This window comes from Eucalyptus grandis, chromosome 3 (genome assembly GCF_016545825.1).
Source record: "Eucalyptus grandis isolate ANBG69807.140 chromosome 3, ASM1654582v1, whole genome shotgun sequence".
Taxonomy (NCBI): Eukaryota; Viridiplantae; Streptophyta; class Magnoliopsida; order Myrtales; family Myrtaceae; genus Eucalyptus; species Eucalyptus grandis.
In genome coordinates this window covers 67,018,389-67,042,125 of record NC_052614.1, presented here as the reverse complement: position 1 = coordinate 67,042,125, position 23,737 = coordinate 67,018,389, and the positions used below count along the sequence as shown (strand labels likewise).

General features: G+C 35.2%; 1 protein-coding gene across 1 annotated transcript; it reads left to right on the top strand.

Annotated features, from left to right (window-relative positions):
* Positions 1-17,242: 17,242 nt before the first annotated feature.
* On the top strand, positions 17,243-22,319 carry LOC104440483. Its single transcript, XM_010053403.1, has 7 exons — positions 17,243-17,596; positions 18,055-18,141; positions 18,241-18,453; positions 18,766-18,930; positions 19,789-19,842; positions 19,941-20,087; positions 21,942-22,319. Exons 1-7 carry the CDS (start codon positions 17,243-17,245, stop codon positions 22,317-22,319), a joined length of 1,398 nt encoding a protein of 465 aa, XP_010051705.1.
* The last annotated feature ends 1,418 nt before the right edge of the window (positions 22,320-23,737 follow it).

Here is a 23,737-nt window from a genome sequence, read left to right as displayed (position 1 = left end):
ACCTAATTAATACAGGCCCTTGCCTAGGCCCACACAGATATGCTTTAGGCAGGCCCACGTGCAGCCAGTCCCACTATTGAGTTAACTACCAATAATTACGATTTATTGATTAAAATTATTATTTTAAAATTAATTTTACTTTAAATGGGAAAAATCCTATCAATATGTATGGTTTACAACGAGTTCATGAGCTTTATCACAAATATCACTAGCTATTGAGGTAAGAATAACTTGTGCTCTTTAAACCCTGGTTGTTCTTACCAAATGCTGGAGTTCATAATAAATACAAGTTGTTCTTGGTAAATACTAGTCTTTTTTAGCATATACAAGTTGTTCTTACTCACCACAGGTTGTTTTTTATATATAAAGTTGTTCTTACTAATTATAAGTTTTCATTTTTCTCATTTGTTCTAATAACAATGTAGATTACTACTATAGCTCTACCTTATCGAGTGAAAAGTTCATTTGAAGTTCTACTGGAAATGGGAAAGTTTACAAAAAACAAATAAAATTTGCCACGAGTTCTTGAGCTTTATTATGACTAAAAATAATGTTACTTTTGGAGAAATGAGGTTATGAGTGGTTAAATATAACTTGTTTTCAGGAAATCCGAGTCGTTCTTGATAAATGTAAATTGTTCTTGGCAAATACAAATTGCTTTTGAAAAATGCAAATTGTTCTTTGTAGAGATTAGTTACTTTTGCTATCAACTTGTTCTCGATAATCATAATTTTTCAAAGAGGATGTTCTTATAGTTGAACTAGCTATCTTAGCTGACTGCATGCTTCAAGCTCAGAAGAAGGTTTGGCCACAAGCTTCGTCTGAAAAATCTATCTGATGACCTCGGGTGCAACCGATAAATAGAATGGTCAAAAACCAAACTGAGTGTTACTTTTCTTGTGCAGGATTGAAATATCTATGCCATGATATCATTGTCCAAATATATCAACAAACTAAGAGTTTCGTTTCTTGGGTATTTGCTGTTTTGCAAATTGTAATTTATGGGCCCTCCACGGTGCTTAAATGAAGCTTTAGGGGATTCGACTCATGAAGACGATCGATCATGACAATGTGCAATGTGCACAGTGAAGAACAAAACTGAGTCGGGTTGGAATCAACTTGCGCTTGAAGAATCGAAGCCTACCGTTTTCCTTAAAAATGTGATACCTGATTATGCTTGACTTGATGTTTCAAACAGATTCAAGTGATATTCAGTTATCTTTCGCCTGTCCCCTCTTCTTGAATTAAACCGAAAGTAGGTTACAAATGGCTGGAAAGTTTCTTGTGAACATGTTGGGAGTTCAATTTTTCATTGTCTCAGTATGCATCAACATTGTCACATACTTAATGTACCATTAAGAGTAGCAATATCCAGCTCGTATTCTTGAAGGGTCAAATGCATCAATGGCGTGGCGATTGCTAGTTGGAAGATGAACATAATATATCTTAGGGTTAATACCACGGAAAATCTCAAATTAATATAACTGTAATAAATTTATTCCAGACTAATTTTTTTATAGCAAAAAACCCTAAACTTATATATACCTATGAAAAATTTATCTCAAATTAATTTTTCGGCCACCAAAGATTATATATTAGTGCATTTGTGACAAATTTACCCTCCATTAGTTTCAATTAAATTGAATTAATATTACGAAAAATCACAAACTACTATACCTATGACAAACAAAAGATAAAACCTCACATTGCTACATTTGTTAACTGTCATGTGTCATCCAACTAAATATTTTAACAGTAAAATTTAACAAAACTAATGGATGGAAAATTTGTCAAGGATATAATAGTTTGTAAATTTTTGTGGTCAAAAATTTAATTTGAAGTAAATTTATCTCAAATGTATCAATTTAGAGTTTTTTTTAATATCAACCCTATTTCTTAATTCCGATCATGCTAAAACTAGTTCTAGGTGGTCTCACTCCCTTTGAGCAAGAAGATAGGGGACTCAATGGCACCAGAGCCTATTAAATAGATCTTCTTTCCAGTTGAGCAAATAGGGTTTTTTAAGAGAGTTTGGAGTAGGCATCTTAGACACGAGTCAAAATTTGAAAAGGAGCCTTTAAGATTTTTGTTTCTTGAGTAGGCATCTAAGACACAAGTCAAATTTTGAAAAGAAGCCTTTGGGATTTTTGTAATTTTCCCGCTGCTCCTCGTCCTCCTCCTTCCTTCCCTCTCTCTCCGTGGCCGCCATCCCACGACACCGCGACCGACGACCTATCCAGCTGATCCCACCGGCCCCGATGTTGCCCAACCCAATCTCTTCCCCCGACATTGTTGTTCCAACGCCACCAGCTCGATGTCATTGTCCCCTCGCGGCCCCACGCCTAAAGCCTGTTGGCTTGATTAGAGTTGTCTAGATTTCTAGACAGAGTGAACGTCATTTCATTAGGTAATTAAAGCACGGAAGAAGTGGGCCTATTACCATGACTTTTTACCACAATCTGTTACCGTCTCCCGTACATCCAGCGCCCTACCAAATGTTCGCCACTGTGTACACGATCGTTCCTATTTATGAAAATACAGTTGAAACTGCACTCTACTCTCTCTAAAAAGGCTTTGAGTTATGAGCAGGAAAAAAAACGCAATGAATATCAAACATATGCATTTCAAAACAAAAGCATGCCCTAACCATTTCTATACTATAACTGCCATTACTTTGTGTAAAATAACTTTACAACATTAAAAAAAAAAAAAAAAATTATCTCGCCATGCATATATGCTCCCACCAAACCATTATGTTTCAAGTTCCTGTTCTACAAATTTTTGCATGACCATTTACAAAGCAAGATCATGGATTGCCTTTCTATATACTGCTCTTAATCTCGTATAAGAATGATATCTCTTCGTTGTTCGTTTTCCCACCAAAACCTCTCTCGCCGTGTAGTTAATCATGGATGTAACTATTTGAAGGACGCATGTCTATACGTTCTCCCACTATAATCATACTTTTTCACTGATGTCAAATGATATAAGATATAAATCGCCCCCATGCATGGAGAACGGAGCAAGTTCTCCTTTTCCTTTTCTATTCCTTTTCCCTCTCTCTGTCTATCTGGGAACTTTTGCGACCGTCATTTTCTTGATAAAGTTGGTTGAATTGTGTAAGGTCGTCGAATATTTTTGTTGCCAACTTTTTTTTCGGCGGGATTGATCATAGATTTATTGATGATTTTGGTGTCACGGCAATGCTTGTGCTGGAAAAGAGAGGTATAATCTTCAAGAATTGAAGAATACGCTCTGGTTTTAGAAGCCAATTTCGTGCGTCTCCATTTCATTTTTTTAAAATGCATGTAATTGCATTTGGTGTTTTAAGTGATTTGATATCGGCCCACTAATTTGCTTAATTGATTGAGAACCAAAATGCATGTTTACTTTCAACTATACATGTAATTTTTAGATATATGCGTAGGAGCAATGCATAATCTCATGGGGTATCTTGAGTCACACATAGAACTTGTTTTAAAAACTTCTTAACATTGATTGCCGCGCAAGAACACAAATGGCGGCCACTAGTTATAAGTCATTAAAAATAGTGAAAATGACTTTTTGGCATCACTTGAATCTTTTAGCTTTTGATGTGTTCATTTTTCTAAAACTCATGTGATTGCGTTTGGCGTTTGATGATTGAATAAATGATTTGATGTCAGCCCACTAATTTGCTTAATTGATTGAGAACCAAAATGCATGTTTACTTTCAACTATGCATGTAATGTTTAGATATATGCATAGGTGCAATGCATGATATCATGGGATATCTTGGGTCACACATAGAACTTGTTTTAAAAACTTCTTAACATTGATTGCCGTGCGAGAAAACAAATGGCAGCCACTGGTTATAAGTCATTAAAAATGATGAAAATGACTTTTGGGCATCATTTGAATTTTTTAGCTTTTGATGTGTTCATTTTTCTAAGACGCATGTGATTGCGTTTGGCGTTTGATGACTGAATAAGTGATTTGATGTCAGCCCACTAATTTGCTTAATTGATTGAGAACCAAAATGCATGTTTACTTTCAACTATGCATGTAATTTTTAGATATATGCGTTGGTGCAATGCATGATCTCGTGGGGTATCTTGAGTCACACATAAAACTTGTTTTAAAAACTTCTTAACATTGATTGCCATGCGAGAACACAAATGGCGGCCACTAGTTATAAGTCATTAAAAATGATGAATTAGGGTAGGAGTCTTAGTGGGACCCATTGCATTAATAATCAAAGGCCAACCTTGAGGTCATGTTTGATTAGCTAAATACATTGACTTGATTTCTTGTTTGTGATTGTTTTTGCCTGTTTGTGATTGTGATTGTGATTGTTTTTGTCTGTCTTATTATATGTGCATTTCTTTCATATTGTAAATACCTTGGTCTTAGTCTTAGGATAGAATTAGAATAGGCTCTTTGAGATGGTGATCCTAAAGGTGTGAAGATGATGAATGGTCAATGTTCAATCTGACCCTATGTTGTGTTGTTCATTCCCTAATTTATTTCGCGGATTACTTCGTGTTGTATAAATGTCCGACGAGTTGCGGGTTCCTTTTTTTTGTTTTACTTTTTGTTTTAAGATTGCATGTTGGATTTACTGCTTTCCTTAAATTGTTTTAAGTATTTACTTACTACAATGTCTTTAAATTTCGATTGATTGTCTTCTTCCTTTTTGTTCTTTAATAGAAATAGAATGACATAAAACACTGATCATCTATGCATGATCACCTAGTTAGTTTCTCAATAGCATGAAAAAGTAAAATGACACATATGAATACCATCAAAAACACGACAATCTATTAGATATCGAAAGGGCGTTAATAGAAATATTAACGTAAAGTTCCCAAACCTTAGAGTCTCTTGTTGTATAGATATTGAGGGACCATTCTCGATCCTCGATTGGTTTTTTTTTTTTTAGCCAACTCCCAAAAACGAGGCTAGTGGCAACTCTTAGAATAATGTTTTAGGTTGTTTAATACAACTAATAATGAAATGAACATGTCACATGAGGTGTGAGTCTCGACAAGACTCACCGTAGTTTAGCATACTCAACGGGTTTACGCCAAATGACGAAGTGATACTGTCTTTGGTAGGTATGCCATCAAGAGGGCTGCCGTGATAAAGATACCCTTAAATTTGCATTTCACACCCAATCTCCCTTTTCAAGGTGCATCGTACGTATGGAGACGAATCACGACACTATTTCACTGTCACGCAACGTACAAGCTTGGAAGAGCTCGCAACTATGATCAAGCAAACTCATGTGGTTGATCCCAAAAGATGGAGTAATGACATCTTATGGATTAATGTACCGTGAGAGAGATCTCATAATTGAGTACCTCTAAACCCTATCTTTAGGCTGTGGGCACCAAGGTCGGGTCGCGACAATGCCATCATCATCAAAACCCTAATTTTAAATCCCATAATTTATTTGCACTTTCCACCCTCTAGCCACTACCGATAGCATCCGACTCACCTTGGCATTGTCGTCATCGACAACCATAGCCACGAGTTCATATTTGTAAAATTAAGTTGATTAGTAATTATGTAGAAGATAGAGGTTTAATTATGGAGTGCATCTATGAGTAATTTGAATTGATCAGTTCAAAAATGGTAATATTCATTTACCTTCAAACATCAATCATTCAACAAACATGGGATAAGAAAAATCGTACTTGGCAATTAGCAAATCACATTCTTGTCAAACAGATCTTTAGAGGGAAATTCACATTCCTGAAAATATTTTTTTTTTAGAGGTAAATACTCTGCTTCAAATTTAGTTAAATAAAGACATAGAAGCTCTAGAAAAATGATCTAGAGGCACATAATTAATGGCAAAAGGTCATAATTAGAGGAGTCATTTGCCTCATTGAAGAAATTTCTTATTCTATTCGACTTTACAAACTTTCGGGACAAAAATCTATATTTCAGAAGCAAATGTTGTTTACTATAGAAGTCATTATTGTTGTAGTGTGTAATTTTTGGTTTTATCATATCTCACTTTCTAAGTATAAAAAAGCTATCAACTTTTACTTGAGAGACAAAAATATCCTAGCTTTTCAAATGATCCAAAAAGAAAGAAATTGCAGGTTTTTATTTGATGGAGAAAAATGTCCACCGATACAACTGATGTGGTAAATGACAAGGCTAATAGACTAACGTTTACAAAAATACACCTTAGCTTGAGCTAGAAAGACACCGTGGGCAAGTCAGCAAAAGCCCAAACAAATTGTCTATCTAAGCATTAGTCATTTATGATTCTTCGTGATTAGGACTTATTTGCATCACACACATTTTCTGAGATTGATGTGGCACTTTTCTTACTAATTTGTTTCTCTAAAATGCCATTTTTCTCACATCATGTGTCACATCATCTTGCTTGGACTGAAAATTTAATGGTGAGTTTTTATCCCTTGAATAAAAAGTTGGTGGAAATTGTTTGGTCATTTGAAAAGTCAATGGTATTTTTATTCTACATGTTGAAAGTTGTTTGACCACAATTTGATATACCGATAAATAATTTCTTAAACTTTAATTATGGACAGCAAACCCTCCACGATCCACATGGATGCATGGCTTGAAGAGGGGGGAGTTGGACATGAGCATGTGCCTACTCCATATTTAACTAATACACATGTAGAAATTTGTAGTTCTGATCATATGCAATTCGCTTGCTTATGACACCATAACAAAAAAGATTGGTAAAATGGTAAGATAATTGAGCAAAGTACTCCGAAACTTTCGACAAGGACAATAGAGTCAAAAAAATAAATTATTAATATTTTTTATGGTCAAGTTTACGAGTGCCTCGTGCCTTAGTAGTACTTATCGAGCATATCTAACGAAGGAAGGTTCAATTTCCAAAAATTTATTGAAAACATACTCTTGTGCATGTCAACCATTCAAGTTTGTAGGTGGTGTGAATTGAGACCAACTTTGCTTTCGAACTTTGACAACTCTTGTATATGATTGACTTCTTTATTCATGTGTTATTGTCATGCGAATTATTCGATAGATAAAAATGCATTTTTTATTTTAAAAAAAGAGGGACTAATGTCTTGTTATCCTTTGATTGTGCCATATTGTCGCCGTAGATGCATTGTTTATACACATATGTTTCTAGGGCATAAAGATATAATAGTACTCAGAAAATAGGACCAAACATCAAATAATTGATTCGGATAAGAGCACATACTATATGTAGCTGGCTTATAAGGTGATGATTTGAAATTTGTGTATTTTCCTTAATATATCGGACCATATAACATATCATAATTTGATTATACATCCTTTTGATTTTGACGATACATTACCTTGAGCTCCACAAAATCTAAGGTTCTCATAATTTCTCTCACCACCCTCTTCGAAATCATAACCCCATGCCATCATCACGAAAACCCTAATTTTAAATCCCATAATTTATTGCACTTTTCACCCTCTACCCACTACCGGTAGTATCCGGGTCACCTTGGCACTGGCGTGGTCGATAACCATAGCTGCGAGTCCATATTTGTAAAATTAAGTCGATTAGTAATTGTGTAGAAGATAGAGGTTTAATTGTGGAGTGCGTCTATGAGTAATTTCAATTGATTAGTTTGAAATTGGTAATATTCATTTACCTTAAAACATTAATCATTCAACAAACATGGGATAAGAACAATCTTACCTAGCAATTTGCAAAGCACATTCTTGTCGAACGGATCATTAGAGCGAAATTCACATGCCTGAAAATATGCTTTTAGAGGAAAATACTTCTACTTCCATTTTAGTTATATAAAGACACATAAGCTTCAGAAAAATGATCTAGAGGCACATAAATAATAGCTAAGGTCATAATTAGAGGAGTCATTTGCCTCACTAAAGATATTTTATTTGACTCTACAAACTTTCGGGACAAAAATCTGTCTTTCAAAAGCAAAAATTGTTCACTACAGAAGTCATTATTGTTGTAGTGTGTAAGTTTTGGTCTTCTCAAATATCACTTCCTAAAAATAAAAAAGCCATCAACTTTTACTTGAGAGACAAAAATATCCTAGCTTTTCAAATAATCCAAAAAGAAAGAAAACGCATGATTTTATTTGATGGACAAAAATGTCCACCAATACAACTGATGTGGTAAATGACGAGGCTAACTAGACTAATGTTTACAAAAATACACCTTAGCTTGAGCTAGAAAGACACCGTGGGCAGGTTAGCAAAAGCTCGAAGACATTATTTATCTAAGCATTAGTCATTTATGATTCTTCGTGATTATGACTTATTTGCATCACATACATTTCTTGAGATCGATGTGACACTTTTTCTTACTAATTTGTTTCTCTACAATGTCATTTTCCTCACATCATGTGTCACATCATCTTGCTTGGATCGAAAATTTAATGGTGAGTTTTTATCCCTTGAATAAAAAGTTGGTGGAAAATGTTTGGTAATTTGAAAAGTCAATGGTATTTTTATTCTACATGTTGAAAGTTGTTTTACCACAATTTGATACACCAATAAATAACTTCTTAAACTTTAATTATGGACAATAAACCCTCCACAATCCACATGAATGCATGGCTTGGGGAGGGGGGAGTTGGACCTAAGCATGTGCCTACTCCATATTTAACTAATGCACATGCAGAAATTTGAAGGCGGCCCTGATCATATGCAATTCGCTTGCTTATGACACCAAAACAAAAAGATTGGTAAAATGGTAAGATAATTGAGCAAAGTACTCCGAAACTTTCGACAAGGACAGTAGAGTCAAAAATAAATTATTAATATTTTCTTTGGTCAAGTTGATGAGTGCCTCATGCCTCAGCGGTACTTATCGAGTATATTTAACGAAGGAAGGTTCAACTTCCAAAAATTTATTGAAAACATACTCTTGTGCATGTCGACCATTCAATTTTGTAAGTGATGTGAATTGAGACCAACTTTGCTTTTGAATTTCGACCACTCTTGTATATGATTGACTTCTTTATTCATGTGTTATTGTCATGCGAATTATTCAATAGATAAAATGCATTTTTTATTTTAAAAAAAAAAAGAGGGGCTAATGTCTCGTTATCCCTTTGATGGTGCCATATTGTCATCGTAGATGCATTGTGTATACACATATGTTTCTAGGGCATAAAGATATAATAGTACTCAGAAAATAGGACCAAACATCAAACAATTGATTCGGATAATGCAGCTGGCTTATAACGCGATGATCTGAAATTTGTGTATTTTCCTTGATATATCGGACCATATAACATGTCATAAATTGATTATACATCCTTTTGATTTTGACGATACATTACCTTGAGCTCCACAAAATCTAAGGTTCTCATAATTTCTCTCAATACTCTCTTTGAAATCATAATCCGATGCCATCATCATGAAAACCCTAATTTTAAATCCCATAATTTATCGCACTATTCACCCTCTACCCACTACCGGCAGTATCCAGGTCACCTTGGCACTGGCGTGGTCGATAACCTTAGCTGCGAGTTCATATTTGTAAAATTAAGTCGATTAGTAATTGTGTAGAAGATAGAGGTTTAATTGTGGAGTGCGTCTATGAGTAATTTCAATTGATTAGTTTGAAATTGGTAATATTCATTTACCTTAAAACATCAATCATTCAACAAACATGGGATAAGAACAATCGTACGCAGCAATTAGCAAAGCACATTCTTGTCAAACAGATCATTACAGAGAAATTCACATGCCTAAAAATATGCTTTTAGAGGAAAATATTTATGCTTCCATTTTAGTTATATAAAGACACATAAGCTTTAGAAAAATGATCTAGAGGCACATAAATAATAGCTAAAGGTCATAATTAAAGGAGTCATTTGCCTCACTAAAGATATTCTATTTGACTCTATAAACTTTCTGGACAAAAATCTGTCTTTCAAAAGCAAAAATTGTTTACTACAAAAGTGTGTAAGTTTCGGTCTTATCAAATCTCACTTTCTAAAAATAAAAAAGCTACTAGCTTTTACTCGAGATAAAAATACCCTAGCTTTTCAAATGATCCAGAAAGAAAAAAATCACCGGCTTTTTTTTATGGACAAAAAATCCACCAATACAACCGATGTGGGAAATAACAAGCCTAACTAGACTAATGTTTACAAAAATACACCTTAGCTTGAAAAAAAAAAAAAAAGACCGTGGGCACGTCAGTAAAAGCTCGAAAACATTGTTTATCTAAGCCTTGGTCATTTATGATTCTTCTTGATTATGACTTATTTGCCTCACACACATTTCTTGAGATTGATGCGGCACTTTTTCCTGCTAATTTGTTTATCTAAATTGTCATTTTTCTCACATCATGTGTCACATCATCTTGCTTGGACCGAAAATTTAATGGTGAGTTTTTATCCCTTGAATAAAAAGTTGGTGGAAATTATTTGGTCATTTGAAAAGTCAATTGTATTTTTATTCTACATGTCGAAAGTTGTTTGGCCACAATTTGATATACCGATAAATAACTTCTTAAACTTTAATTATGGACAACAAACCCTCCACAATCCACATGGGCATTGCTTGGGGAGGGGGGAGTTGGACACGAGCATGTGCCTACTTCATATTTAACTAATGCATAAGTAGAAACCTGCAGGCCCTCATCATATGCAATTCGCTTGCTCATGACACTATAACAAAAGATTGGTAAAATGGTAAGATAATTGAGCAAAGCACTCCGAAACTTTCGACAGGACAATAAAGTCAAAAAAAAATTATCAATATTTTCTATGGTCAATTTTACGAATGCCTCGTGCCTCAGCGGCACTTATCCAGCATATTTAATGAAGGAATATTCAATTTTTAAAAATTTATTGAAAACATACTCTTGTACACGTCAATCATCCAATTGTGTAGGTGATGTGAATTCAAACCAAGTTTGCTTTCGAACTTTGATAATTCTTGTATATGATTGACTTCTTTATTCATGTGTTACCGTCATGTGAATTATTTGATAGATAAAATGCAGTTTTTCTTTTGAAAAAAATGGAGGGGCTAATGTCTCATTATCCCTTTGATAGTGCCGTGATATCACCGTAGATGCATTGTCTATATACATATATTTCTAGGGCACAAATATATAGTGTTGCTCATAAAATAAGATCAAACATCAAATAATTGATTCGGATAAGAGCACATGCTATATGTGTTGGCTTATAACACGATGATTTGAAGTTTGTGTGTTCTCCTTAATATATCAGACCATATAACATGTCATAACTTGATTATACATCATTTCGATTTTGACGATACATTACCTTGAGCTCTGCTAAATCTAATGTTCTCAAAATTTATCTCTCTCACCACTCTCTTTGAAACCATAATCCCATGCCATTATTACCAAAACCCTAATTTTAAATCCCATAATTTATGTGCACTTTCCACCCTCCAGCCACTATTAGTAGCATCCAGGTCACCTTGGCATTGCCTTCGTCGACAACCGTAGCCACAAGTCCATATTTCTTAGCCGATTAATAATTGTGTAGAAGATAGAGGTTTCAATGTGGAGTATGTCATGAGAAATTTGAAGTGATTAGTTTGAAATTGGTAATATTCATGTACCTCCAAACATCAATCATTCAACAAACATGGGAAATTCGCATGCTTGAAATTTTTTTTAGAGGCAACTACTTCCGCTTCCATTTTAGTTATATAAAGTCACATATGCTGTAGAAAAATGATCTAGAGGCACATAAACAACAGTTAAAAAACAAAATTAGAGGAGTCATTTGCCTCATTAAAGACATTTCTTCTTCTATTTGACTTTACAAACTTTCGCTGGGGAGGGGGGTTCCAGACATGAGCATGCATCTACTTCATATATAATTGTTGCACGTGCAGAAACTTACAGGCCCTAATCATATGCAGTTTGCTTGCTCATGGCACCATATCAAAATGATTGGTAAAATGGTAATATAATTGAGCAAAGTATTCTGAAACTTTCTTCAATGACAATAGAGTCGAAAAATAAATTATTAATATTTTCTATAGTCAATTTTACGAGTGCCTCGTGCCTCGGCGGTATATCAAGCATATATAACAAAAGGTTCAATTTTCAAAAAATTATTGAAAACATATTATTGTGCATATTGACCATTCAATTTTGTAGGTGATGTGAATTGAGACTAACTTTGCTTTCGAACTTTGAGGACTTTCGTATCTGATTGACTTCTTTATTTATGTGTTATTGTCATGCAATTTATTCAATAGATAAAATGCATTTTGCTTTTAATAAAAAGGAGGGGCTAATGTCTAGTTATCCCTTTGATGGTGCCATACCATCGCCATAGATGCATTGCCTATACGCATATATTTCTAGGTGCAAAGATATAATGGTACTCGTTAAATAGGATCAAACATCAAATAATGGAGTTGGATAAGAGCATATACTATGTGTGGTTGGCTTATAATCCCATGATTTGAAATTTGTGTGTTCTCCCTGATATATCAAATCATATAACATGTCTATAAATTGATTATACATCCTTTTGATTTTGACGATACATTACCTTAAGCTCTAGTAGATCTAGGGTTCTCATAGTTTATCTCTCTCACCACTCTCTTCGAAACTATAATCCCATGCCATCATTACCAAAACCTTAATTTTAAATCCCGTAATTTATGTGTACTTTCCACCCTCTAGCCACTACTGCTAGCATTCGGGTCACCTTGGCATTGCCATCATTGACAGCCACAGCCACGAGTCCATATTTTTAAGATTAAGTCGATGAATAATTGTATAGAGGATAGAGGTTTAATTGTGGAGTGCATCTATGAGAAATTTTAATTGGTTAGTTTGAAATTGGTAATCTTCATTTATCTACAAACATCAATCATTCGAAAAACATGGGGTAAGTGCAATCGTACTTGCCAATTAACAAAGCACATTCTTGTCAAACAGATCTTTAGAGGGAAACTTACATGCCTGAAAAAGTTTTTTTGGAGACAAATACTTTTGCTTCCATTATAGTTATATAAAGACACATAAACTTAAAAAAAAAAAAAAATTTGATCTAGAGGCACAAAAATAATAGCTAAAGTTCATAATTAGAGGAGTCATTTGCCTTACTAATCACATTTCTTATTCTGTTTGACTCTACAAACTTTCAAGACAAAAATCTGTCTTTCAAAAGCAAATATTATTTACTACAAAAGTCATTATTGTTGTAATGTGTAAGTTTTGGTCTTATCAAATCTCACTTCCTAAAAATAAAAAAGCTACCAACTTTTACCTTAAAGACAAAAATACCCTAGCTTTTCAAATAATCCAAAAAGAAAAAAATCGCAAGCATTTATTTGATGGACAAAAATATTCATCGATACAACTGATGTGGTAAATGACGAAGCTAACTAGACTAACATTTACAAAAATACACCTTAGCTTGAGCTAAAAAGACACCGTGGGTATGTCAACAAAAGCCCAAAGACAATGTTTATCTAAGCCTCAGTCATTTATGCTTCTTCTTGATTAGGACTTATTTGCATCACACATATTTCTTGAGATAGATGCGGCTCTTTTTCCTACTAATATGTTTCTCTAAAATGTCATTTTTTTCACATTATGTGTCACATCATCTTATTTGGATCAAAAATTTAATGGTGAGTTTTTATCCCTTGAATAAAAAAGTTGGTGGAAATTGTTTGGTCATTTGAAAAGTCAATGATATTTTTATTTTACATGCCAAAAGTTGTTTGGCCACAATTTGTATACCGATAAATAACTTTTTAAACTTTAATTATGGATGGCAAACCCTACACGATCTAAATGGATGCATGGCCAGGGGAGGGGCAAGTTGGACATGAGCATGCGCCTACTCCATATTTAACTAATGCATATGCAAAAACCTGTAGGCCCTATCATACACAATTTGCTTGCTCATGGCACCGTAACAAAAAAGAATGGTAAAATGGTAAGATAATTGAGCAAAGTATTCCGAAACTTTCGATGAGGACAATAGAGTCGAAAAATAACTGATTAATATTTTCTATGGTCAAGTTTACAAGTGCCTCATGCCCAATGAAGGAAGGTTCGATTTTCAAAAATTTATTGAAATCATACTCTTCTGTAGGTCGACCTATTTTGTAGGTGATGTAAATTGAGAACAACTTTGCTTTAGAACTTTGAGAACTCTCATATATGGTTGACTTCTTTATTCATGTGTTACTATCATGTGATTTATTCAATGGATAAAATGCATTTTTTTTTCTTTAAGAAAAAAGAGGGGCTAATGTCTTGTTATCCCTCTTATGGTGCCATTCCATCACCATAGATAAATTGTCTATACGCATATTTTGTAGGCTACAAAGATATAACAGTTGTTGTGAAATAGGATCAAACATCAAATAATTGATTCAAATAAGAGTGCACATTCTATATGGTTGGCTTATAACGTGATGATTTGAAATTTGTGCATTCTTCTCAATATATTAGACCATATAACATGTCATAACTTGATTATACATCCTTTCGATTTTGATGATACATTACCTCGAGCTCCACCAGATCTAAAGTTTTCATATTTTGTTGCTCTCACACTCTCTTTTCCCATGCCATCATCACCAAAACCCTAATTTTAGATCCCCTAATTTATGTGCACTTTCCACCCTCTAGCCACCACAGATAGCATCCATGTCACCTTGGCCCTGCTGAGGTTGACCACCACAGCCACGAGTCCATATTTTTAAATATATTTCTAAAATTAAGTCGATTAATAATTGTGTAGACGATAGAGGTTTAATTGTGGAGTGTGTCTATACGAAATTTGAACTGATTATTTGAAATTGGTAATATTCATTAACGTCCAAACATCAATCATTCAACAAGCATGGGAAAAGTACGATCATACTCAACAATTAGCTAAGCACATTCTCGTCAAACAGATCTTCAGAGGGAAATTCACATGCCTGAAAATGTGTTTTTTAGAGGCAAATACTTTTGCTTTCATTTTAGTTTTAGAAAAGACACAAGTGTTTCAGAAAAGTGATCTACTGGCACATAAATAATAGCTAAAGGTCATAATTAGAGGAGTCATTTCCCTCACTAAAGACATTTTGAAACGGCAATATCTGAGATTATTATTATATTTGACTCCACAAATATTCGGGAGAAAAATCTGACTTTCAAAAGCAAATACGTAAGTCATTATTATTATAGTGCATAAGTATTGGTCTCATCAAATCTCACTTCCTAAAAATAAAAAATCCACCAACTTTTACCTGAGAGACAAGCATACCCTAACTTTTCAAGTGATCCAAAGAGAAAGAAATCGCGGACTTTTATTTGATGGACAAAAATATCCACCGATACAACCGATGTGATAAATAATGAGGCTAACTAGACTAACATGTACAAATTTACACCTTAGCCTAAGCTAAAAACACACCGTGGGCATGATAGCAAAAGCCTAAAGACATTATTTATCTAAGCCATCATCATTTATAATTCTTCTTGATTAGGACTTATTTGCTTCACATACATTTCATGATATCGATGTGGCTCTTTGTACTACTAATTTGTTTTTCTAAAACGTCATTTTTATTCCCGTCACCTATCACATTATTTTGCTTGGACGGAAAATTTAACGGTGAGTTTTTATCCCTTGAATAAAAAGTTGGTGGAAATAGTTTGATTATTTGAAAAATCAATGGTATTTTTATTCTACATGCCGAAAGTTGTTTGGCCACAATTTAATATATCAATAAATAACTTTTTAAACTTTAACTATGGACGGCAAACCCTCCACAGTCCAAACGGATGCATGGCTTGGGGGTTGGACATGAACATGCACCTACTCCATCATCAACCGTTGCATGTGTAGAAACCTGTAGGCCTTGATCATGTGCAAGTTGCTTGCTCATGGTACCATAGCAGAAAAGATTGGTACAATGGTGAAATAGCAAAAAGATTGGTAAAATGGATGCATAACCTTTGGTTTTTGTGTGTGTGCGTTTTCTTTTGCGTCGGGGAGGGGGGATTTGGACATGAGCATGCGCCTACTCCATATTTAATTATTGCACATGCATAGACCTGCAAGCCCTGATCATATGCAATTTGCTTGCTCATGGCACCATAACAAAAAGATTGGCAAAATGCTAAGATAATTGAGCAAAGTATTTTGAAACTTTCCACAAGGACAATAGAGTCGAAAAATAAATGATTAATATTTTCTATGGTCAAGTTTACGAGTGTTGAGTGCCTCGGTGGTACTATCAAGCACATTTAGCAAAGAAAGGTTTGATTTTTAAAATTCATATGGTGAGAAAAATCGGTACTACTAAAAATTAGCCATGGAGCCAAAAAGGAGTACGAAGGGTTTGTTGTGCCGCAAACCTTGAGCCATCGCAACTTATTGTAATAGGTTCAAAAGACTCACTAATGAAAACAATGTCAAGGCTAGGGAATCCGACCTAAAACGCCCCTCTTCTAGCCAACTCCTTGAATTTCACATTAAGGAAGGACTATTCTTCTCTTTTCACTTCTTAATAATTCTAAATTACTTACTTTTTTTTTCATTTTGTGTGCATATCGACCAAAAAATCCTTTAATTTGCTTTTTAACAAATGAAATAATTTTCTTTGATTCCATTCTTACGAAGATTTATCATGCAATGCTTCTTCCTACATGTAATAAAAGGAGTTAATATTACGGAAAACTGCAAATTGATATGTATGTGCTAAATTTTTCCTCAAACTAATCTTTGATCATCAAAACCCCGTATTGACACACTTACTAATTTTTGAGCTCACTCAAAACCCCAAACCGATATACTCGTGACATATATATCCTCTATTAACTTTCATCAAATTTTATTGTGAAATTGTTGAGTTGAATGGCATAACTCAATTGATATGGCTAGTCTAGGTGAAAATTCATATTAGTTCGAGGTAAATTTGTCATGATTTTATCAATTTGAGGTTTTTAATTATCCAAAAATTAAATTGAGATAAATTTGTCACGAATGTACTAATTTCAAATTTTTGCAATACTAATCCCAATTAAAAAGATAAGCACGTTTAGAGGGTGAAAAGCCTAATTTTCTTTTCTATCCCTATCGTTCGTCCCTCGTTGACTTTTTGGAAATATAATTAATTGAAATTAGCAGCTCCTCTTGTGCCTAGATGTTCAAGGCGTGTCAGGCTATAAAAACCGAGGGGGGATTGGAAAGGAAGCAACGCGACCCTGAATACGGTGGGGGACGTGCAATCTCTCAGCGGAAATCGGAGCGGGCGCGAGAGAACAAGGCCAATGTTGCTGTGTGCAGACGAGCGGACGACCGGGTGCAGCCGAAGAGAGAAACGACAGGCCCTCGCAGGAAGCTTCTCAAAGGCCATTATGTACTGTGGCACGAGCAGCTCTTCTTGTAGCTGTTGTCATTGGCGTTCCTCCTTCTTCAAGATCTTCCCACGGTCACCAATCATTCCCATTTTTGTACTTTTCCTCCTTGTTCCTTCTCCCTTCTTTTGTCGGGCTAGTTCATTGGAAACCGCCACCGTCCGCACCACGAATCAGACTTCCCAACCTGGGGATGAGCTACAGAAGCTGAAGATGATAAGGGCTTATCTCAAGGGCATCAACAAGCCTCCCCTCAAAACAATTCAGGCAAACCCACTTTTAGAATATTTAAATTATAAACCACGCATTCATATAATAATTTAAGCTTTTAGAACAGTTAATAGTGGTCTCACAAAATCTCGCATGATATTAGAGCTGGAGATCTTTGGTTCGAATCTTACTAGGCTTTATTTGTCTCCCCAATTAACTTTCCACGCTTAGTCTCATACCTACATTTCTCCTTTTGATTTTGCTTTAGAGAAAAGAGAATGTTGCTTATTTATTCCCCTGAATTTGCTCTGTTTTAGAGACCTTGGACACCAAACTGTCGACATCATCATAAGAAAAGAAAAATAACTTGGACCAGCGCTCCTGAATGCATCAATCGCATGCTGCACTAATCATAGAACTAATTTCATCTGCTAAACTACATTTTCTTTGCCAACTGACCCTGATTTCCCCTCATTCTTGTCTCTCTGTTCCTGTTTTTTTTTTCTTATTTGCAGAGTCCTGATGGAGAAATAATAGACTGCGTTCTATCTCACCAGCAACCAGCCTTTGATCATCCTCTACTAAAGGGACAAAAGCCATTGGTATCACCCAGTTTCTTTGACCTATGACAAGAAAATCAATTCCATGACTTTTGAAGCCCCTAATTTTTACCCTTTTCTTTTTTTCACAAAAATTCGCAGGATCCGCCAGAGGTGCCCAATGGGTATGATTCGACTGGTGTGACCGTGGAGATTCTTCAACAGTGGAGGATGTCAGGCGAGGTGTGCCCAGAAGGGACAATACCGATACGGAGGACGAGCGAAGCAGACGTGTTGAGGGCTTCTTCAGTTCAGACGTTTGGGAAGAAAGTCAAAAGTCATGTCCTTGTAGACACTTCAGGCGTTGCTCATGAGGTAAAGTGAAGAGACCTTGCCATTGAAGTTGAGCAAAGATTAGTACATCTTAAGCATTTTCTTTATTATTTGAGTAATTTGAGAGAAATCATAATAACTATATTTCAAAGTTTTAGAACTAAAATACACCTTGTTGACAAGTTTTAGGATTTCGAATACATTTATTCCTAAATTTTATATCAGAAAATAAGTCTCTCTACCTATTTTTGTCTCAAAAGTAGAGGAGAAAATTCAGACATAATTATCTCTTTGTTCCCTCCTTCCTTATGTTGGCGTTTAGTCTGTCTGCTTCTTTCCCTATATATTATGCAGTATTCGAAAGTGTATGTGGCCGGAGATCAATACTATGGAGCCCAAGCAACGATAAATCTATGGCAACCAGTGGTGGCTGATCCAAATGAATTTAGCCTCGCCCAATTTTGGGTCATGGCCGGCGATGCTGGCATTGATCTTAACACCATTGAAGTTGGCTGGCAGGTACTCTTTCATCTTTTTCTTCTCTTACTTTTTTTCCCCCCAATAATTTTTTTAAATTTTTTTATATATTTCCTAATAGATAATTAGCTTTGACCAGTCCTCATGGTCTCGCCCCCTTTTTCAGCAACAAAATAAATTTAGGGTTTTAATTCATAATCTCAACGGGTGAGAGAAAACAACTAGATTCTCGCATGTATTTCTCGATTTGTGAATGGTCCTTGGGTCACGAATGAGTAGTTTATTTTAGGTCAACCCATCTCTTGATTACGAAATGCTAAGATACCAATTGAAATGTTTGAAACTATTTTTTCTTTATTTAAATGGAAATTTGCTCTTAATGTTTGGCTAATTTTAAGTTGAAAATTTTTGATTTTTTTCCCTTAGGGTTGGGTTTTACAATCAAGTTATTATATTTCTTTCTTTGGTAGGGGATAGTGCCAAATTCAAATATACTTAACCAATCTAAAATATATACTAATGTGTTTTTATAACGAAGTGCCAAAAACTTGAAATAGAAACTAGAATATTATCTGCCTCTGCCAAGGTTGGGGAAATTAAGGAAAACAAAGGGTTGTCATAATTGGATGGTCCAATCCAAGAAGCAAAGAATTTATGTCTATGTTCAGCAAAATCATCGACAATCCTATGTTTCTTGGGTCAATGTATTCCGGCATGCAATTATTGTGTAGTTGGCAAGTCACTGACTATATAATATAAACACATTAAAGACCAAATTTAGTTTCCCAACCGATTGCATTAATGGTTAGTTGACATTGTTGCAAGCTTTTCAGCCATGTTTACAGTTAGTGCCGAAGGGGGTTACTAATTAGAGAATAAATTTATTTTTATTTTCTTCAGGTTTATCCAGGATTGTATGGGGACAACCAGTCGAGGCTCTTCATTTATTGGACTGTAAGTAACAAAAATAAAATAAAATAAAATAATTTTCCTCCATATATAGTTTTTGTAATCATGATATTAATGTTTTTTGCAACTTCGATTGCATGCAGGCTGATGACTACGGAGCAACAGGATGCTACAACTTGCAGTGCGCAGGATTTGTCCAGACCAACAATGGGTTTGCAATTGGGTCACCAATTGGCCCCCCATCCTCCTACGGTGGTGCTCAAATTGATATAACTTTGCTGGTTTGGAGGGTAATAATTAATTTAGAGCCCTACTTTTTCTGGTTAATTGGGGGGGAAAATATATTATGATTCAAAGTCCATGCCTATGCATACATGTTCGCATTTTTTATTTTTTGCATGAATTATCCATCATCCGAAACCTACTCAAAATTGAATGAAAATGATGTAATTCTTGTTGCCAAAAAGTAGAATAAAAATAACTTTGCTCATAACGGAGAAAAAATTACCTTCCACTTCACGATAAATGAAAATTACCTTTTTATTTACAAAATTAGAATCGTTGCAATGCTAAAATTGATATAAGATGATCCCAAGACCAGCATCTTTGATGTCATCCAATCCTCGAATTAAGTAGTTTGTGTATGCTATTTATGTAAAACCACACGTCAATATTAATTAGGCACTAAAATACCAATTGTCATAATATACCAATATTGAGGGCAAAATTTTTTGCTTTTGTGGCGATAAACTTAAAATGGAACTAACCTTACCAAAAAACAAAAACAAAAACTTAAAATGGAACTATACAAACAACCAAGAATTACTAAGTATAGAGTAGGTGAGGGCTATGCTTTTTCAGAGGGAAACACCGGGGAGTGCTTGAACTGTAAAGCCTATTGGCAGTTTTTACCGTTATCTGGCAACGCTTGCATCTCCTGGCTGTAACAAAAAGACAACCTAAGAGGGTCTTCATCCTTAAACGTGGCATCGAACCCCGATGATCAGACGGCAGAGATTTAGAGGGGGCCCACCTTCGCGAATGACAATGGAGAGAAATTGTCGGTCTTAGAAGCTAAGAAAAACTTGGACCATTTGATGTCCACGCCATTTGCCTTAATCAGACATGAAAAGAAATCGTTTTAGAAGCTTCAAAAGGTGCTGAATTTAGGTGGAAAAAAAAGTAAAAATTAACCTCTAAAATTTTAAATAATAATAATAAGATTGATGGTCACCCAACAAAGGCTTGTAGCTACAGCTTTGAAATGTATACTCAAGTGTGCACTGGAAACATGGAACAATGACTGTGATTGCCTTGTAACTTTGTGCTCCAAGATTCTTCCCACTTTTTCCTCTCTTTTTTTTTTAATCACTTTGGTTTGCTTTAATACCAATTTTGGAAAATGAAATTTTTAGTACTTCCAAGTCAAGTTTGAAATTTTGTAAGCCTCTCTGGAGGTCAAATTTGAGGAAAATGCAACTTTATTCTCTAACTTGTGATGGAGTATTAGCAAGTGGAATTCTCACAACTTATTTGACAAGTTCAAGGTTTCGAACAGTGTCTTGAAAATTGGATACCGTAGTGTCATTCACCAAATGGATATGAGGATAGGAAAAAAAATCGATTTATTTTTTGTGTGATTGCGATGATCTTTTGCTTTTATTATGTTCTTCTGTTATCCTCTTGATTTTGTTTAATAAACACATCTCTCACCTTTAAAAATAGAAATTCTAGATATTTAAAGTCATTTAAAGTAGTGTGTGAATTTTTCTATGGTTTTGTCTTGAAAAACAAAAGAATAATCTCTTTGTTTTGACAGGGAAGTAATAAAGACATTTCTGAATTGTTTTAAGTCGATCCGATGGACCACAATGCACTTGGACTTCCATTTGTGAGAAATGATTCATTTGTATGCAACAGGGCGCTTGAAATGAAAAAAATATTAGGCAAACCATGTGCATATACTAAAATTCTATGTAGTTGTTAAATTAGTGTGTACAGAAAAGTTGATGATACCTACTTAATATAACAACATCCTCATCCAGTCCATTGAAATTTCTCCATGAAAAGAGAGTTTGGTGAGCATGAGCTTGATTGCCTTGACATCAAGTATTCATATGGTCCTTCTTTCTCACCTTGCATAGGTACCGGGGAGCGGGAATTGGTGGCTCTTATTGCGACCAAACATCTTGCTCGGGTACTGGCCATCGGTCCTGTTCACTCATCTCACAGAGCCCGCGAGCCAGGTGCAATTCGGCGGGGAGATCGTGAACTTGGAACTCATGGGCCAGCATACGAGCACCCAGATGGGGAGCGGGCATTTCGCCGAAGAAAATTACGGAAAAGCCGCCTATTTTCAGCAATTGCAAGTGGTGAATGGGGACAACTACCTCGTCCCTGTGCAAAACGCCCAGACCTATGAGGATGACCCAAATTGCTACGACCTCCAAGGAGGGATCGATCCAAATTGGGGGACCGCTTTCTTCTATGGGGGACCCGGAAGGTCTGAGACGTGTCCCTAAAAAGTTGGGGTTGTGGGTAAAGCCAAATAAGAAAGAGGGAATAAACAAAAGGTGGGAATAATTACGGCCATTCATTAAAATGAATGGATATTTCCTTTATCTTAAAATTTCGATATTTCGATTACCAGGTCATCTAGTTACACCACCTTTAAGGGGTTGATGATGTGTATTTGGAAAATAAAGTAATGAATAAATCGTTATTTTGTGTGGATTTTTTTCTCGATAATTTGTGATGTTTCATCAAATACATAAGGGAAAAAACTACACAAAGGAATCCTTTAAAATACATATCGGGCATCTAAAAAGTCGGAATTCAAATTCGAAATCTACGAAAGAAAATCAAACTATATAATTAAGCCAACTTCGAGGGGAACGTAGAAAATGTTCAAGAAAAAATTACAAAGATAAGAATGCCAAATGTGATTATGGCGTGGGGCCAGCGAATCATCCATGAAGAAGCACGTCTTGGGGAACAAATGATTAATCTCACCTTGAGACGATCAAAAATTAAAAAAAAAAGACTTGTTTAATTTCCTCAAATGGTGCCCCAAGACAAATTTCCAATTTTTGAAATGAGAATTTGTTGAGTTGATGAGCGGTTTGACACAAGGGAGTATCATCAGTGAACACAAGAACAATGCCAATATGCTTGACGATCTCTTCATTGTTGTTTTAGCACGAGTTGCAAAAGTGCCTTCGCATGGTCCCTTTTATAAGCGGAAATCTTCAACAGTAAAAGAGAGAGCACTAAAATCAATATCACATCTCTTTTTCGAAAGTTTTGTACCAGGTTTTATAGAAATACTAGATACGAGAGATCACACTTGTATTTGCCTTTTGGTGGTAGGTCGTGATATGCTTAGTGATGACACGTTTGATTAGTTTTGCAAATATAATCTTCAGAGCATGTTTTTTTTAAGGGGCTTATATTTTCCTCCATTCCGGACTGGAGGATCACAAATTATAGACATCACTCACATGTGAATTTAACTATATGTGAATGTGAATGAGGTCCGCCTTTGTAACTAACTCATTGAAAGATTGGTCGACAGAGGTTGCCTCCACTCCAGGTTAGGGGGAAGCATCATCCTTTAATGAATTGAAAAACCTCACCCGATTACAGCGTGATAATGATGTTGCAATGGTCCTCGTATCTAAACAACGGTAAAGCATGTCCCGATGCTGATTTTCACTCGGTCCGCAATATTTTACAAAATCATTATTATTGAGATTGACGTGTGGAAGAGTTGGTTATGTAAATAACTCTGAATACACGTGACATCCCTTCAATATTTGCCATGTAAACATTTCTTTCACACCCTCAAATCACATAAGCAAAAGGCTATGGTACCCAAACATTGTCTAAGTGCATAAGAATTAGAAAATATAAATCCTAAACTAATATCCACTAAGTCAAG